At 37.3% G+C, this 19,881-nt stretch overlaps 1 protein-coding gene across 4 annotated transcripts in view; it reads left to right on the plus strand.

Annotated features, from left to right (window-relative positions):
- LOC122530115 (nucleolar protein 4-like) overlaps positions 1–19,881 on the plus strand; it is a 178,072-nt gene that overhangs the window by 145,143 nt on the left and 13,048 nt on the right. For all 4 annotated transcript variants that reach the window (XM_043656787.1, XM_043656788.1, XM_043656790.1 and 1 more), the window contains 3 exons: positions 11,554–11,888; positions 14,889–15,092; positions 16,791–16,937. In XM_043656787.1, coding sequence (XP_043512722.1) covers positions 11,554–11,888; positions 14,889–15,092; positions 16,791–16,937 — 686 coding nt within the window. The remainder of the gene's footprint in view (positions 1–11,553; positions 11,889–14,888; positions 15,093–16,790; positions 16,938–19,881) is intronic.

Raw genomic sequence — 19,881 nt, forward strand, 5'->3', positions numbered from 1 at the left:
TGTCACGTGTGTATGATCGAATTTCTTCGATCTAGAATCTTTATAAATCTGTAGTTTTGTAAAATATTTAAAAAACATAAATTGTCCAAAGTGGAGTATCAATTATAATAAATTTTACATTTGTTTATAATTTAGTTTAGTAACGGTATTAAAGTAGCAGTTTGGCGATGTGTTTTAACTTAGATTTCTCTATTAGAATTCAAATCCGTTCATAATTTTCTCAAACGAAGGATCCCATTTGTATCACTTTTTCTTTTCAACTTTTTTACCTATTAAAGACGAAATAAAAATTTTTCATAGTGTCACGAGTACCAAGTAATTTATAAAATATAAATGATTAAATATTAAACAATTTTTCGTAAAATTATTTAATGAGTTCTTGGAATTCACTCTCGTACGTATGAAAGAAATAATTATCGACTGAAGATAATTACAAATTGACTTCCTCCCGTTAATTAATTTTTATTTTTAAAAAAAGACTCGCAGTTACGCGCGAGTTTTCAAAGAACGAGGGACGCGTGTCGTTAGATTCGATTTATCTTCGAATTCGAATTCCTCGCTCTGACTAGCTCAAAATTTATTCTCCACTCCATTAAATGAAACAAACACGGGATACCGACGTTCCGAAAAGAGGGAAGGCGGTACCACGCATTCGCATTACGCTGATATAAAATTCGCCGCTGTTAAAGCCATTACTAAATCAGCTGTTGCCAACAACGAAACATCCATACACGTACTCGAACAAGCGCGTCACACCGACGCAACGGCGGTGCAACAAAGTTCGAACGAAACGCGCGAGCGGCTGCATTTTCCAGCGGTATCACGGCAGCGGCGGCCGTGCCGTTAAAATCCACGACATCCTCTCGGATCCAAGCACCGCCGATGTATGTTCCACACGCTACATCACCAGCACAGGCAACGTTCTCTAGCGTGTATCGTTCGCCGAACGAGATAAAACACACGCTGGCCTACGAACAGCTAGCTTGTCGGCTTAGGGATGGGATCAAGTCCAACATGCAACTTACAAATTCGAGCCAAGGTGGATAGACGTCTACGTTTCGTTTCGTATTGAACACCAGTTGACGAGTAAAAATCTGTACATTTTGTTTCGAACTCTAGAGTATTTAACACTTGAATCTTGGAAATCGGATTGTACTCGTTTATACGAACAATAAATGAAAGCGTGTAATAGATTGTACGTATTATGACAAATATATACGTATATAATGTATTCATTTTCGAGCTGATTTCGACTCCTAGAATGAGTATCTACAAGTTTCGAAAATGTAATCATGAGTAGAGTATTCGAATCTTGATAATGAGAATTCGGCAGAATGAATCTCTCTTCCTTCTTGTTCAAAGGAAAAGTCCAAAGATGGAATGTAAAAGTAATGTCGTTCGTATTGTGTATGTACGATCTATTTTTATTCAGTTCTCTCTGTGTACGTCAAATTGACTGTAGCTTTTGTTTTAAAGTCTTCAGATACTATGCACGTCTGATGTATTTATACTTGACACGATGAAGAAACCATGTCCCTGTTTCAACACGCGAATTTCAAACACTCCATTCGCAAGCGCGCGATTTCCTACACGCGTCAGACGTCTGCGCAGTAGACGTCTGCGCATTAGACAGCTGCGCATTAGACGTGTGCACATCAGACGCATGCGCACTCTCTATATTTCCAAGTACAACGTTCAAAATTTCCCCGTTTAGATTCAGTTATGAAATATGAATGTTGAAAATATTATAAAATATGAACATTGAAAATATTATATATTGGAAAATATGAATATTGAAAATATTATATATTGGAAAATATGAATACTGAAAATATTATATACTGGAAAATATGAATACTGAAAATATTATATATTGGAAAATATGAATACTGAAAATATTATATATTGGAAAATATGAATACTGAAAATATTATATATTGGAAAATATGAATGTTGAAAATATTATATATTGGAAAATATGAATACTGAAAATATTATATATTGGAAAATATGAATATTGAAAATATTATACATTGAAAATACCATTTCGAATGGTTCAACGTACCAAAGGCACGAATCAGTTTTGTGAGGTACTCGATCCCATCTCTAGTATTCATAGGTTGCCAGGACGAGGGCCGTGGGCGTGCGCCAGCTCGTCCGTGAATTTTGTTGCACGGCCACGCATGTAGCTGGCTAGAAAAAGAGGAAGTCGCTTGGGCCGGGTATTAGTTTCCTTTTGCGGGAAGCGGTTGAAAGAATGAGGAGGACGAACGCTCGTGCACCGGGTGGGGTGGCGAGGCGACTGATTTCAGGTTCAGGCCGGCCATTCGAGTTCAGGAACGGCGTGCTGCGCCTGGTGGGATTGGGATTGCTAACCGGCTTTCTAGCCGAGCCTAGGCCGGGTTCCCGGCTGTGATCCCCTGCCCCCCCCTCTCTCTCTCTTTTTCTCTCTCTTTCTCTTTCTCTCTCTCTCTCTCTCTCTTTACTAGCGTTTTGCAACAGGCCGGCATCCGCTCGCCGCAGGCCAGGAACCCTCGGTACCTCTCGATACGAGCGTAGTACCGTACCCCGTATGCAGTATAGTGTACACGTAGCAGTACGCTTCTATCTGCGTATACTTGCATAGATACACTCTATCCTTTATAAGTATTTGAATATATAGGAAATATATTTCGAGTCGGAGTCGGACGTTTATAAGTAAATGTTTTCCTGAAATAACGAATATATATTTTCTCTGGCCGAATGTTTTATCCGGATGATAATCATCCGTTGTTTCCAGTTAACTTGTCGTCAATGTTTCCACGAATTTTTCGAATAACAATTATTATTCTCGTTTTAAATTCCATACGGAAACGTACGTGTACAATTGCGTAACGTTTGAAAAATAAGTTCATTGTAAAGGCCATATAAGAGGAACATTTATTGTGTATGACAGCTCCTCGTTTCAGTTCCAATTCAACGTCATCATTTGAACCCAATTATTCCAAAAAGTATAATTAAGAACGAAGAGAAGAACATTCTTCCATTATAAAAAATTGAATTATGATTTGAACCAAATACTTATGTACATACATACATTCGAGTCAAATGAATCGTTTAACAGGACCAACACTTTTACTCGCGCTTTTTCACCGATATCGATCGGGATACATGGAAGAACGCAAGGGATGAAGTAATGGCTGGTTTTGTTTCGGTACCGAAGTGGAGAATTAATTAGACGCGAGTATAATATCATATTACGTTTCGTTTGGAACAAGCACCGAAATGAAAAGTTGCGGGTCAGGAAGTGGGAGTGTAGCGATAGGTTTGTTGATGTTGGAAATTATAGGAATTTCACATGCGAGTAATTATCTATTACTTACTATCCTGTCAATCACCTCGTCCAATTACGCTGTCAATCATTTTTACGAGAACGATTTCAAGCAAGGATTAAAAAAAAAATCACTTGTGATTTTCTGTCACGAAGATACGTTTGATCTGATCTAATTCCCTATCAATTTCATTATAAAGAATCATTAAATTGGAGAATCATTTTCGATTCAAGAATCAAAGTTTGGTACCAAATATACTTGAATTCCTTCAAATTTAAAAAAAAAAACGTAGAATTTATTGTAGAATTCTTGGAAATTCATTAAATAAAAAATTCGATCGAACGACAGTCGACACGGAGTATTTCAGAGAAACACGACAGTACATTTATACCACAAATAACTTACTATATCAACATCATCGATAAAATTCTCGAACATTTCGAACAGGGATTCTGCCCTAACTAACCCCCCCCCGCCCAAACGGAACCGCTACGTTTCAAAGTTGCGCCGAGCAACGATCTCCGCCGTGAAATGTTGCTGCGACACAATCGAGCATGACCAAACCGAGGGGGGAGGGAATCGTTCCCTGACCCGGGGCAAAGGGTGGGGAATAGAGAAGCCGTTCCACTCGGCGCGCGTTCCCTCGGTGGCCACGAATTGTTCTTGAGCCGAGTGTACCACGGGCGCAAGAACACCAAGGTGCAGCAACCTCGCAGCCGTTTCAACGGCGGTGGAAAGGGGGAGGGAGAGCCGGTGCTGCGCCGCCTCCTGGACGAGGGTCCAGTTTCCTGGGTCGTCTACTCCGGCGCGTTTCAGTTACTGGTTCTACCGGAATCTTCCTGGAAGCGACGCGCGTGGTTGCGTGCGTGCGATCGTTGAACGCGGCGCGCGGATTAGAATCGGCCAGCAGCCGACACAGGGTGGCTAACGACGCTCGGCGCCCCGGGATTTCGAGCAACGACGAACGAGACGCCATCGTCGACGACGTGGATGTCACGTTAATTGAACCGACCAAAGGTCGGAAGTTTCTTTTTCTTTCTTTTTTTTTTCCGAGGTCGATCTGTGCGTCGAACGTTCACTTGTTTTCAACACTGAATCTGAATTTTGAAAATTGTTTCCTACTAATCTACGATTATTATTCATCATCCGTGCGAGTTTTAGTTTTTCAGCAATTGAAATTCAATCTGACAGCTAACGGGGATAACAATTGATAAATTTGTTAGGTTTCCCGCGATGTGACAGACGAACGATTTTTTTCTCTGCATTACGCGACTTTCGCATCGAGCTCAACATGTTTTTCATTCTCTATCGTTAATTTCCTGCACTTTCGAGAATTTTAGCCGATGCTTCATAAAATTGTTTCAAATATGATTTGAATCATTATAAAATTTCAACGACAAACACACGTTCAAGAAGTCACTCTCTAGAATCTTCAGCCATATCATTTTCTTTCTTTCAGTACTTGTTTACCATGTACATTTTAAGATTAAATTAAAGAGATCCATTCGGATTGTTGTTTTATATTGCAATAATTTAAAAACTGTCGAAGTGGAATATAATACTAACATGAAAGAGACCTAATCTTTTCAAAACGTCGTGTTTTTACCATGTTCGCCGATAAAAGAAAAATTTCTCTCGCGTTTCGCATGCGGCAAGAGTCACCAGGACAGGAAGCGCAGCCCTCCTGGTACCGGGAGAAAAAATCCACCACAATGTTAAACTTACACAGCTAGACTGGACGATGCAGGCCGAGTGGTTTGACCAGTCGCTCCACAATGAACCTGGACTGCCACGAGCGTCGAAAACAACAAGATTAATGGCTAAATAATTTTAGTTTTCAATGCGAGACGTCCACGTCTCGTTCAGCCGGTGGACAAATTGCGCGATGCGGCATCGGTCCCGGAAGCGGCCGTACCACTTGAGATTAACCCTAAGACTTTAAAGACCAATGTAAGACTTTAAGCCGTTACGTAAAACATCGAGAAGAGAACGGAGCCTATCTAAATTTATTACGTCTCTGCAAGATTATTATGGCGTATCCTTTTGTATAAATTATTTTTCTATATATTTCAAAATTACTTAAATTAATATTTTCATATTATATATATATACGTAAAATTACGTAATTAAATTAATTACGTATAATTACTTAAATTAATATTCACATACGTAATGATCGAGAGAGAATGTACGGAGCCTATCTAAATTTATTATGTCTTTGCAAGATTATTATGGTGTATCCTTTTGTATAAATTATTGGTATTTTTTTTCTATATGTTTCAAAATTACTTAAATATTTTCATATTTTGTATATATATATATATATATATATATATATATATATATATATCTGTATTTTTGTATATTACAAAATTACTTAAATTAATATTTTCATATTATACGTATATTTCTGTATTTCTATTTCATACTTTCTGATCATTATTATTATTAATAATTATATAATTATTCATATAAGTAGCTACATAATATATTGCTACATAGATTATGTACATATATACAATATATTACTATATTATTAATTCTTTATTTCCGTATAATCATTAATATATTAATGGAATTACATCATTCTTTTCAATCATTAATATATCAACACGATTACGATTCGTTCGTTTAAATTATTCAAAAGATTCCTTTAAATTATTTATAACGACGTACCTTAAATTGATGCTCTCGCGCATATTACGAAATTGATTATATTAAACTCGCGTTAAACATCAAGACGCAAACGACAATAGACAGCCGACCGAATGTTCACAATATGTGTGCCACAATAATGAGATTGAAGCCTCTACAAAAAGTAGTAGTGTCCTGCAATCAAGTTTTCGCAATTTGATGACGATCAATCCCCCTACTTTGCCACTGAAAGAAAGAAGAAACCAGCGGACGATGCGACGCACAATAACCAGAAACTGTACACTTCCCCCTCCCAATCGCCAGTTCCTTCACCCTAATCCAAAATCCATTATCAACCTAGGCCAGAGGTAGATAGAGAAGGAAACGAACGAGAAATATAAAGAAAGGAACGAACGAACGAAGGTAGCCTCTTTGCAATTCCCCTCCGGCGCTCCGTATCCGCAATCAAGTATCGCTGTATCGCTTGAGGTTGGCGCGTGTAGCCTCTCTCGCCGATCTTGGAGACTCGTACCTGTCCTCGGCAACATCCTCGTGAAAGCACCTTCGCTCTCTCTCCCTCTCTCTCTCTCTTTCTTTCTTTTTCTCTCTCTCCCGGGACCAGGCTGCCTCTCTTTCTCCCGCAGCCGGCTGGTAGGGATCTCTACTTAGACTTATTACGGGTTTTGGAAACAGGTCGGCTTTTTTCCACCGAGACGATACGCTCCTAAGAGACGCCTGACGAGAGAGTCAAGCGTTCGCGAATGGCGGTCGGCGCGGTGAGAGAAACAGGGACCTCGTATTCGGGACGCGCGTGTTGCAAATACGTACTCCTTTACGGGCCAATTCTTTCGACTCCGAGTGCTCGAACGATTCGTTCCTCGGCCGAGATCGGCCGCCGTCTGCAATTTGTCTCGCCGCGAACACGATCGTTCGGTGTAACACGACGGGAGCTGTGTTTGAAACGTCGCGAGCCTTCATCGAGAACCGTTAAGGTTAAGGTGTCCTCTGTTGTTAACGCGAGGACGCGTGCAGTTATGTTTTATGCGAAAGTAAAACGCGGGGATTAGTACGGAGAAGGATGTATCGCCACGACACTTTGTGCAAGAAGATCCGTGTTTCTTGTTTAGTTGATTGGACGAAGCTTGATGCTCCAAGTTCGCCGAGCTTCTTCGGGAACTGTTAAGTATGTTGAAGTATGTTGTTGACGCCGCAGCAAGGAAAAAAGTACGAGAATATCGTTGCAGAACGTGAGAGATTCGTGTGTACGACGGTTTTTAATGAATGTTGTCAGTCGGTTGATATTTAATGCTCATAATCGATAAAAGAGAATGAGAACTTGGCTCAGTGAGATTCTGAGTGAAATTAAGATATCTTGTTGTTAACGTTAGGGCAGCACGGTTATGATCTATTTCAAAATAAAAAAATAAGGATAGTGAAAAATACTGTTGTGACCACGTATTCTTCGCACTTCGCGCAAGAACATTCGTGCGTACGAATATCTTTTGGTTGAAGAAAATTTAATTGAACAGAATCAGAGGCAAACTATCAGTCAATATTAAAATTTAGCCGAGTCGAGAGCCAGATTTTCCCCAAGTGAGTGGAATAAATCACGCAATTTTATCTCTATTATTAAAATAGTATTAAAATTCCTGGCATGCTAGATTTGCACCATGCGACAAATATTTCACGAGAGGTAAGACACTCGATCGACATTTTTATTTACGAAATGAAAGTTCGAACAAGGAATGAAGCAAGGAATAATGGTACGAGCAGAAAATCAGTTGGGACAAAAATAAAGGAAAAAGGAAAATGTTACGTTTCATTTCTGCGGAAATTTTATTGGAATGGCGAAAAATTTTAGAAGAGTAATTTCTGTGCGAGGTTTATGGTTTATTGGAGAATGTGTGTTCTTGATGACGAGTTCACACCGCACAAGACAAGAATTGATAAACGAAGATCTTCGATGTTCTTTATGACTAGGGTAGTTTGGATTGATTTAAGTAAATTGCAAAATTTTCAATGCACCTTTTTTATTAAAATCGACGGATTTTTTTAACTCAAATTTAATAAATTTACATGTCACCGTACATGATACTTCGTTATTTGTCACTACTGATATATATTTACATTGATGTATGCATCTCTTTGCAAACAGACATTTATTTTATCAACTAGATAGAAGAATTCTATTATTGATTTTCTATAGTGAAAGGAAGAATCGAGAAGGGAAAACAGACGTGATAAAATAGAATATGTTGAAAAGGATATATAGTAAAAGCACAAATTATTCGACAACGGTCTCCAATCGATGGCCTGGTGAAAAATAAACGTTTCTCCTCTCACATTTTTGATATTAACGATGCCATTATATTTTTAGTTTCAACGCGTTTAATAACAGAGAATACATTTTTTCAACACGTTTCAATACTCGAACTATCATTCCCATTTGTCTTGAATGCGTTTTAACGTGCATGTAATGTACTTTAATAATTAATAAAATTTTATTACGATCAATTTTACTGGGGGCTTGTAAAATGTTGAAAATTGTGAACGACTCTAATTCAATGATAACTCTGATTCTCTCTGACGATCATTTGTTTGAAAAAAAGCATTCACGAAATAAGATTATTTAGCAATGAATATCAGCACGAGTTCGGGGTGACGCAGTCTACAACTGAAATTATGACGTTTTTCCATCGCGATACTGACTAACTGTAGGGTGCCAACAGCTCGTTCTCAGATACCGATGTACTCACAATCGGTAGAATGAGCCGGTTTACTGTTCCTTTGATCGTCTTTAATCAGTGGCGTCACGCAATTCAAACGTGGCATCGTTATTATATTTACGACCATAAACACCACCCACATGCTCGTTGTCAGTCGGCTCATTTAATCGGTTAGTATGTATTTGCCAATTTAACCGTGGGAAGAAGGGGTATCATTCCCCTTTCTTCCGAGATCAGGGATTCAATTAAACAGGAAACGCCCCATCGATCTTCCTGGAGTTAATAGCCCATATTCCGTGCTTTGAATACTACTGTTCGACATTCTAAAATGAAAACTAAATTTCACTCTTTCGCGGGATCGAAATCAGCGTAGCTGATCAGTCAGTAAATTAGAACGATTTCGTTTAGTTTCCTTTCGTTGAAGATTGACTTCTTTCAGAAAAATATAAATTATTCATGTCCAAGCTTGATTTCTAAATTTTCAGATATTTATTGCTTCTGTAATTTATATTTTATACACTTGAGCTCCGTTTCGGTTGAACGATATTTATATTTTTATCTTTAATATACGATTAATTTATAATTGTAATTTTAATACGTGACACTGTGTAAATATCATAGTTTATAATTTATGTATTTAAGCTTTCCAGTATTTATAGCTTTCAAAGAATATGGGACTGTTCCGTGACTATTTAACGCAATGTGATGTTTCGCCCTTAATAATTCTCTCTGGCACAATAATTAGACTGCGAATATTTATGTCAAGTTCTGTGACTGATATTCTACTTAATCCAATACGATATTTCGTCTTTAATAATTCTCGCTGACGTGATAATTTCATTGCAAACATTCGTGCAAATTTGTATGTTTGCAAACGTAGAAGAAAAAAAAAAAAATGAAACTCAAACGTCGTGTATTTTGTAAGAAATCTCACGTTTTTTGCAAATCATATTTTAAAAAATAAAACTTTAACGGCAAATTGATTTATCTATTAAGTATTACGTAGACTGTGCCATACCGAGAAAGAAAAAATGAATGTGTGCTGATACAGTACTGATTTACTATTTTTTAATGAATTCAACATGAAAGTTAGGCACGCGGAATGTTAGTACTGCTTGGCTTAATTAAAATTACCGATCACGCAAAGATAAAATTTGTTCTTACTAGATTCGTCAATTAATCAATAAAATGAGCCAATTAAGAATTAAGACCAATTAATTACGACAAATATCACTTGAGATTCGATATCGTCAGATTAAAAATTCAACAGACTCCGTGTCTGCTGGAATTCAGGAATTGAATTGAATAGAGACTGAATAGAATATAATTTTAATATTTAATAATATTAATTATCATTAATATTAAATTTAAATTTTAATATTTAATATTTAATAATATTATTATAATATTATTATTTAATAATATTAATATTATTGATATTTAATATTAATAATATTAATATAATTTTTAATATTTAATATTTTTTCTACTTTGTAGAATGAATTTTTCTCGTAACAAACGATAGCTTTAAAATAGAACGTATGCTCATTCTATTCTGTGGTATATGTGGCATTGTCAATATATTTTCGCGTTCCTCCTATAAGAACTCGGTGTATCAATCTAGCAATAATATCTCTCGAAATCACGCGATTTCTTGATTAAATAAAATCAATGATTGAACCACCAGAGGTCAACTACAAATGAAAAGTATTTTTCCTACTTCTTAACTCTTCTCGCGATAAATTCGACAGAACGAATGCTCGTTTTACTCTGGCATGTGACACTGTCCATATATTTTCGCAAGTTATACGCATTCCTCCTATATAGATAAGAACTCGGTGTGCCAATCTAGCAATAACATCTCTCGATATCACGCGATTACGAACATCGCGTCGGTCGCCAGTGATCTATCGCTTCGTATGAAAGGGGAATTGCTGGATCGCCAGATGGCGAACAGGTCTCGCGGAAGGCGCGAGGCACGAGAGAGGTTATATTTGAATTGTCTTCGCGGGTTGGCCAGGCGCAACAAGTTGACAGACGCCGGTTCCAGAGATGCGGCGATAAAAAGTTCACGGTTTAATGCTACGCGCCGCGCTCGTTGATGTAAATGTTGCGGAATTGGACCGTTTCGTTTCACCGTTTCGCGTTAATTCGCGAACGTCGGCGAATTGCACTGATGGGAAGATTGATGTTCGCAAGAGTGGTTTTCGGGCATGGAATACTCCAGGGATGTTTCAGCGGCAGTTAACGTTCTTGTTTCTGGCTGCAATGATAGCCGAGGTCAATTAGAACGTTTCTCTTTCTTCGCTGAAGGACAGGAATGAAGGACGAAGTGTTTGGTTGCAGGAAGGATTATGCAGATTTTCTTCTTTTACAATTGCTTGAATGTTGATATTGGCTTCCGTTTAAGTAAGCGTGATCGCGTGGATCTTGTCTGAATTACTGTCATTTAAGTTACGGCGATTTATAACGTAGATTGTTACAATGTCAAGGATCGAAACAGCAAAACTTCTAGCTTTCAATTCCTATTAAATTACTAATAGAAAGTAGAAAAAATATTATTAAATATTAAAAATTGAATTTGATATTAATGATAATTAACATTATTAAATATTAAATATTAAAATTATTCACTACCATATTAGCAATTAATATAAATTAGTATAGAAATTACTATTACTGGTATTATTTAAATGGAAAAAGTTCAACATCAGTGTCAGACATCGTCCCTGAAAGATTAACTGTGGTCTATTCCTATGAATCTCCACAAAAATTACTATTATTCATATAATATAAACGAATGGAAACTCATCGAAAAAAAACCATCAATGTCAGAAACTTTAAAGTTAAACTTCAAATAATCTCTCTTGTCCACATTGCAGATTCACGAAACGGATCCTCCGATTTGGTAGACATGCCAGCAGGCACTGTTCCTAATTTGGGCGCGGTGGCTGGAGTCGGCGGCGAGGACATGGCATCATTATGGGCTTCCTACGCCATGGGATTGAAGAAGACACCGCCACCAGCCTCTGCCGCGACGCCCTCGCGATCCGATCGCGATCGCGAGTCCAGCCCCCCTGGCGGGGAAGGAACAGGCAGCGCTCACGACGAAACTAGCAGCAGCGGTAACAAAGACGACGAGGACGACGACGACGAGGACGCTGACGAGAGGTTGGACCCCAGACATCACGACCCGGAGCGCCAGAAGGCTTTCAACGTAAGTTTCAACACGTTCAACACGTTAGTCCACCATCTGAGTCTCGATATCGATGGTTTCCAAAACTGTTCAAATTCGAGTTGCTCGAAGCAGGAGCCAGATGTACGAAAATTCTCGAAAGTGTTCAAAAGTCTTCTTCTAAGTCTTTCGCGAGTCTTGAAACATTTTCTAGACGACGGGGGGCTGTTAGAAAAATGAAATTTCAGATTCTCTTAAATGTATAATCGTGAATCCCATCGACGACATGTCAGACTTTCAAGGCTTAATTGAAATATCCCAATGCTTTCAAGATCTTAATTACTGATTTTTAAGATCATTACGACTTTCAAGATCGTCGAAAGACAATTTTGGACATTGAATCCTCTCGAGCTCCATGTGTTTCGAATTTTCGTACATACTCGAAATGATTCGAAACGCTTTCGCGCTACGTCGTTACTCGTGTTCCTACACATTCTTTTTTGAAGTTTATTTCGCGGGGTGGAGGCGAAACGCTAGGCCGTCGTGGCGACGTGATTAATGAAGCAAGGCGGAGTTAAGAGTGGGTTTCACGTCTGCCTCTTTTTTTTCTTTCTTCTTTTTCTTTCAAATCGAGGGCTGAGCCGAGAATCATGAATTTCGACTCGAGCTTCGAGCTGGAAGCGTAACTTCAGTGACTGCGATTGAGATTTCGTTGTACAAGTTCACTTCGAAATTAATGATCTATTAATGACACTACAAAGTAGTTAAAATTACTAAATCATAATTTTTCATAGAAATTTGATAAATTTGTACCTTTAGACATTTGTGTTTTCTTTTCTTGTAAAATGTATAAAATAAAGACTGGCGTCCTTTAATTTCTAAAGTTCAATCTTCAAAAATTAACACTGACATATTATATACATATTATATACAAAATGTACGATTAATATAAAATTGTTTCGTCACTTCAAACCTACTGTTAAATCAAACAAAATTTACAGGTATTTAAACAAATGAAATAAATGAAGTTCATAATTAATCGAACAATACAAACGAATACAGTACATAGCAATCATCTCAACGCTAAAATCATCCTATTAAACAAATTACTAAATTTATTTATTATATAAAATCATCCTATTAAACAAATTACTAAATTTATTAATTATTCTAAAATACAAACTTGCCTCGAGGAAATGAAGACCCACAGGCAACAGGACAGAAATTGGCAACACAACGACGATAATTTCTAATAAATTCAACTCGCCGCTCAAAGCATCGGGTTTAGGCAGCAAAATTAAGAATACGATTCTTTCTCTAAACACACGGGCCTTGTTGCGTTGGCGAAAATATTCTCGCGATCATCCCCATCGTCAGACCATAACCATAACATACAGGAACCTTCATTTACTCAGCTCACCACCACCAACCTACCATCGTCAAAAAGGGGAGAAAGAAAAGAGAGAAAAAGGAAGAACCTCCTCTTTGGCGCACGGTGCATCACAGGGAGAGGCGAACGATCGTTTTCGCGTAATTATCCGCGCTAAACGTACGAACACCTGAAACTGTAACCTCCACTCCCGTCGCAATGTTCGCCGTTACCGTATGCTCCGCAGCCACGAGCCGCATTAAACCGGAAACGGCGAGTTTATTGCGGCCGGCATTAGCCGGAGCACAGTGTAACCGTGTAAAAAGATAGCAGAGTTGCTTGTTGTTCGCGCGTTCTTTGCAGAAGGGGGTTAGAAGACGAGCAAAGCCGGTGTTCGAAATGAAAGCTAAGTCGAGGGAGTAGTATTGAACTTGCCTCCGCCTTGCGCCGAAAAAGCAGCAATTATCGTAAAGTTTTACGAACCAGGCTTGGGCATTAGTTGAGACATTCAATATTTCAGAAATGATGAATCGAATGATACATTATTCAGCTGATTGTTATTTGAAATTATATTAAGGATTGATTTCCCTCTGGACTATTTGGTTACCAAATGAAGCGAGCTTTTTATTCTTTTTATTCTTTCGTTTCCAACGAATTTTCATTCATATATATTTAAAGCTTGAGGATTCTTTGAATGATAATTTGGCAAATGATGAGTTGAGTGATATATTAGACATTTCGTTCAGTTTTATGTTATTTGATGCCTGTTTCGATATGGAAATTGATTTTTCCCTAGACTATTTAGTTGACAAATGAATACTATTCTTCTTGTTAGAATGAATTTTCTAATTTTGTTTGTCTCCATCTAAAATAAATTCTAACTTTGTATGTCCTCTTCTAAAATTTTCTAAAAGTTCTGAAATTCTAAAGTTCTAAAATTATGAAGTTCTAGAATTCTAAAGTTCTAGAATTCAAAGGTTCTAGAATTCTAAAGTTCTGGAATTCTAAAGTTCTGGAATTCTAAAGTTCTAAAATTCTAAACGTCTAAAATTCTAAAGTTCCAGAATTCTAGAGTTCCAGAATTCTAAAGTTCCAGAATTCTAAAGTTCTAAAGTTCTAAAGTTCTAAAGTTTTAAAGTTTTAAAGTTCTAAAGTTCTAAAGTTCCAGAATTTTAATGTTCCAGAATTCTAAAGTTCCAGAATTCTAAAGTTCCAGAATTCTGAAGTTCTAAAGTTCTAAAGTTCTAAAGTTCTAAAGTTCTAAAGTTCTAAAGTTCTAAAGTTCTAAAGTTCTAAAGTTCTAAATTTCTAAAGTTCTAAAGTTCTAAAGTTCTAAAATTCTAAAGTTCTAAAATTCCAAAACACACGTTTTATTCGAAATAAAATATGCCCAAGCGTGGTTCGCAGCATGTGTCTTCAAGTCCACTGGCGCGCCGCGGAACCTGAAATCCAAAGTGAGGCCCGCAGATGGCTGTAAGCCAGCGGACCCGGCCATCCAAGCGGCTTCTTAATTAATTACAATTAGTTTAATAGAGAGCCTCGCGGTACGCGTCCGCCCCACCATCGTCGGGGAATTCTTAATTCCTTGCGCCGCGTTACTAACAGTTGTATTCTGGGGCTCGTTTTAATTCATTCGGCGGCGTGGTGTGCCCGCGTCGCGCGTCTCTTTACAGATGTTCGTCAGGCTGTTCGTCGACGAGAACCTGGACCGTATCGTGCCGATCTCCAAGCAACCAAAGGAGAAGATACAGGCGATCATCGACAGTTGCACCAGACAGTTCCCAGAATTCGCCGAGAGGGCCAGGAAGAGGATCAGAACGTACCTGAAAAGCTGTCGAAGGAACAAACGTGGCAGGGAAGGCGGTCCCTGGGACGCGGTGAGTGAGAAATTTTTTGTGATTTTTAGCTACGAGTCGAATTTGCTATTTATCCGCGTGATATTGAAAGTTTTCCAGTGTTGGTGTTAAAAATTTTTTCAAGTGAACGAGTGACGACTTCTTGGGGTAGATGGATATTTTTTGCTTTGTGAAATAGTGAAACTTGAATTGATCGTATATTTAAAGATGAAAGACATAATTGTGGCAATAATCTATTCTTGGATATATGGATGTTATACTTAATTTTAATTAATTATATATTTGAAAATCAAAGATCTGTGCTGACGTTGATAATAATAATCTGTTCGTGGATATCATTGCATCTTCATCGACGAGTCAAAATGTCAACATATAGAACGTATCATTCGTATACGTTCGCTATGCTTTGCAACGAAATTGATTATAATAACATAAATATGTTCTTTCTTATTTGTATTAATATATTCTTACAAATATTACACTTTTGACATACGTGTAATAATAATAGCTTTTTTTACAAAATGATAAAATCGTAGAAGAGTGTGGAGATAAAGAAATAATTAATGAACTAATGATAAACTTTCATGCGATCTGAGCATGAAAGTGTGAAATAAAAGTATAATAATACAGTGAAGTTCATTTTTTAATAATTTATACGTTTATAACAGAATGCCTGATGCAACCGGGCAGCGGATGATTTCACGCGAAAAAGTATCGAAAAAAAGTTTCACGTGAAAAAAATATCGAAAAAAAAGTTTCACGCGAAAATAAATCGAAAAAAAAGAAGATGAAACTTTTTTGTTCGAGGGTTCGTTTTCGAAAAAATCGGGTTTGAAAATTTATGACGTTCTGACTGGCAACGCAGTATCGGGTGTACGTACTCGTAAACTATACTTCTGCATTATATTTTAATGTAAATAAGCTGTTGGAAGCAATTTATATTTTTTCCAACAGCACGGCAATATCGTTCTGTTTTTAGTCAAACGTACTTTAATTACAGATACCGTTTATTTTATACGGTTATACAGTTTTAACTTTTATACAGTTAGTACATGCACGCAATCTCGAAAGCAATCAACTTGCATCTTTCACAAAAGTTTCGTAGACAAATGTCTGATCAAACGGCAAAATTTATACCTTATATCAATATATTACAATATGTACATGATCGTTTCACAAGACACGAATTCTCTAATCGGTTCAAACGCAGAAACGTATATTTCAATCAGAAAAGGATCTATCCGTGAAAGAACACTTGATCTGCAATAAAAATTCAAATTCAAATTGTTATTGAACGAAGGCTTCGCGAGGTTTCCAATTTGCTGCAAGTTATTAAACTTAAATTAATAATCTGTAATTTTTGTGTTTATCATTTGATATTATACTATCCGCGGATTTTTAAGCGTCTGTAGGGAAATTGAAAATTGCAAAAAAAAAAACGCGAGACCAATTTGCAAATTAATTCCTTTGCAAATGCATTTACAAAGGTGTACGAAACTTGCACGAAAAAAATCCGCAGTCCAATTATCAGAAACGCAATAAATGAATAAATCGCGATTGTATCGAGGGAACGATCTCGTGGATAATTTTCGTGTTCCGTTAGATGTATTCGTGAAGCAGACGGAAGGTCGACGAAAGCTCGCGAATTCCGCTGGTCTGAGTCAAGTTCGAGCTTTTCGCGGCGTGCCGAATCACGTGACCAGTCTGATTTCTTTACAGGCGAGGCCCACACCGGCACACTTGACCTCCGTGCAGGCCGAGCAGATTTTGGCAACCGCCTGCGAAAATGAGAGCGACAACGCGAAACGCATGAGACTCGGTCTGGAGCCTGTCTCACAGCCGATGCCAACTCTTCCGGCCGCAACGGTGAGTAAAATTAGAACGAAAGTCTCTCTCTCTCTCTCTCTTTCTTCTCTCGCGTCTCGCTTTCACGCTTTACTTGACCGCTAATTTTTCATCTACGACCGAGAGTGGCTTCTTCGGGAATGAAACTCGCTTCCTTGTATCTTCGTTTCGTTTTTTTTTTCTTTTTCTCAGGCTATAGTGAATTATCGCCCGTTGAATTTAAATTCAGAGTTTTCGAATTGAAGCTGAAAGAGAGAGAGAGAGAGAGAGAGAGAGAGAGAGAGAGTGTTTTGTTTTGAAATGAAATTTGAATTTAGAATTCATCTGGATCTGCAATAAATTCAAATCTTCCAGTTTGCTGCAATTTATTAAATTTAAATTGATAATCTTTGTAATTTTTGTGTTTATTATTCGAAATTATTAACGTCACGAGTTGTTACTTTGTGTTATTTTATTTTTATTCCAATTATTTTATCATTCATTTTATCATTTCGTTCTTCGAGTAGAAATGCTCGTTTCGAGAGTATAAGTATCCAAGGTTTCACAGTATCAGCCCTATTAAATTAAATCAGACAACATTTAATGACGAAAGTGACAACCAGATATGCTTTGCTCAAACGATTCAAATTATTAATATCATTAAATACGATGATGGGGTCGAAAATAATGATGAGAACGACGTATTGCAAGATTAATCCTCTAAATATTTTACAATAATTTATAATATGTCGTCGACACGAGATAACACTTGTTGCATGCGAAATTAAAGACATAATATAATAACACATACACTAGCAGAATTCGATGCCATTTTTTTCGACGATACAGTATCTTTTCCGCATACCTACTTACGAAGTTAGTAAATTACGTATCTCCTCTACTGATACAAAAGAAAAAAGAAGAAAAAAAAAGAGAACATCATGCGTTAGAAATGTTTGCCAAACCATCACGTGATTATTATATGATTCTAACGAGACCTTGCACGTGAATAGTGTTGCAACAGTATCGACATTCTATGTGTACACACTCTCTTTTTTCTTTTTCTTTTAATTGACGCGTACTAAATTATCAAACAAATATCAGTCTCTTCTGTGAAACATATTCAAAGTATGACATCACCTGATGTAACTTTCTAGCTTTTCATTCTAGGAAAAGTAATATCTCCCGATACATACATACATACATACATACATCGATAACGTCGAACGTTGTCTTGACGTAATTTTGACGTACGTATTAAAATTGCGACGCAAAGAAAAATTGAACAAACGAGAATCGAGTCAGATACGACGCAAATGAAAGTGTGAAAATTTTTGTTATTAAGACTGGAAACTGCTCCGTGGATCAACACGATTGGAGAGATCTAATTGCTCGTCATTCATTAACATAATTTAGAAAATAAAAGAACAAACGTATAAGATGAAAATAATAATATGATACGAGAATTAAGTTGAACTAATAAATATAAATAAAACTAACAACATATGTATATAGTACAGATAATTTGAGACATAAAGAGAGTAATGTTAAAACAGTAATAAAATATGATATTAAACAGATTGAAGGATTAAGTAACGTTAATCTCGAGATCGTCTGATGGTTTAATTATTAAAGAAATTGATAACTCTTCCTACGTAACGATTTATCAATTCCAACATCAAGATGACATGCATCTTACGAAAATGAAGTGTAATTAAATACTTATTTAAGATATCTTAAAATAAATTTACATCTTTCCAATTTGTAAAAATCAATCGTGAATGAACGTGACGATAAAAGCAAAAGCTCTACCGAATGAATTCATTACTCCGATCTTCAAATTTTCCATCTGGTTAGTCGGTACATATTAGATCATAGCGGTTATGTCGTTTATCTGAATTGTTGTGACCAGCGAACTTTCCATTTAAAATTGCACGGAAGGAGTAATGAATATGACAAATTTAATCAGCCGGACATCGAAACGGAGTATCTGTTCTCAATTTCAAAAGATTCGATCTCTGTTACAACATGGATTTAAAAATAGAGAAATCTCTGCACCGATGACATCGGTCTCAACCAAAAAAAAAAAAAAAAAAATCTGTCGAAAGAAAAAGTCCTCAAACACACAGATATATATATATTCTACAGTACGCTAAATTAATAAGCAGAGCAAAGCAAGCCGAAGATCTACGATCGTGCCGATGACGCAACCGCTACGTACGATAAAGTTTTCCATGAAAGTGGCTCCGTCCATAAAATTATCGCGCGTCGAGATCCGAGTGAGCGTCGCCGCGGCTCCTGCGCAACGTCTCGCGGCGCGATACGTGAAACGCGGAGCCTTAGGATTGATAATAGGTACACTGAGAGGCCGACGATAACCCCGTGGGTCGCGCGCACCTCTCCCACTCTGATGCAACGCTGACCACGTTACACGCGTGGTCGCCGAACGACGGAAAAATCGAAATATTCTTTCTCGTGTTTCTCCCCCTTCGCGTTTCGCTCTTTCAGCGGCCAGGAGTCGTCAACAAGCTGGGAAACGCACGATCCGTGCGAAAGTCTCTCATCCGAGATCCCAGCCGTGAATAGCCTCCAACGCGGTATATATGGCTCGAAGAGCGATCGAGTTGTACTCGTGTGGAAATTAGTGGCGCGAAGATTTTCTTTTTTTTTTTTTTTTTTTTTTTTTTTTTTTTTTTGTGGAAACGAAGCTTCGACTGAGGACTTTTCTTTTTTTTTTAACTAAAGACTGGCGTATAATTGATCGTAAGAGATTTTTGAACGTTGTGAGTAAAGTGTGTACGCGATTTTTGAAATTCCATTCGAGTCACTTTTGCTTTTCGACGAGATTATAATAAATAATATATACTTTGGACGTTTCTTTCTTTCTAATATTTTGGTACGTTATATTTAATTGACGAATTCTGTGCATTGTTAATCAATTAATAACAGGCTGCAAATTTTTTGCGAACGAAGCTAGCGTAGATCT

Source organism: Frieseomelitta varia, unplaced genomic scaffold, assembly GCF_011392965.1.
Source record: "Frieseomelitta varia isolate USP_RPSP 00005682 unplaced genomic scaffold, Fvar_1.2 scaffold_328, whole genome shotgun sequence".
In the NCBI taxonomy this organism is placed as follows: domain Eukaryota; kingdom Metazoa; phylum Arthropoda; class Insecta; order Hymenoptera; family Apidae; genus Frieseomelitta; species Frieseomelitta varia.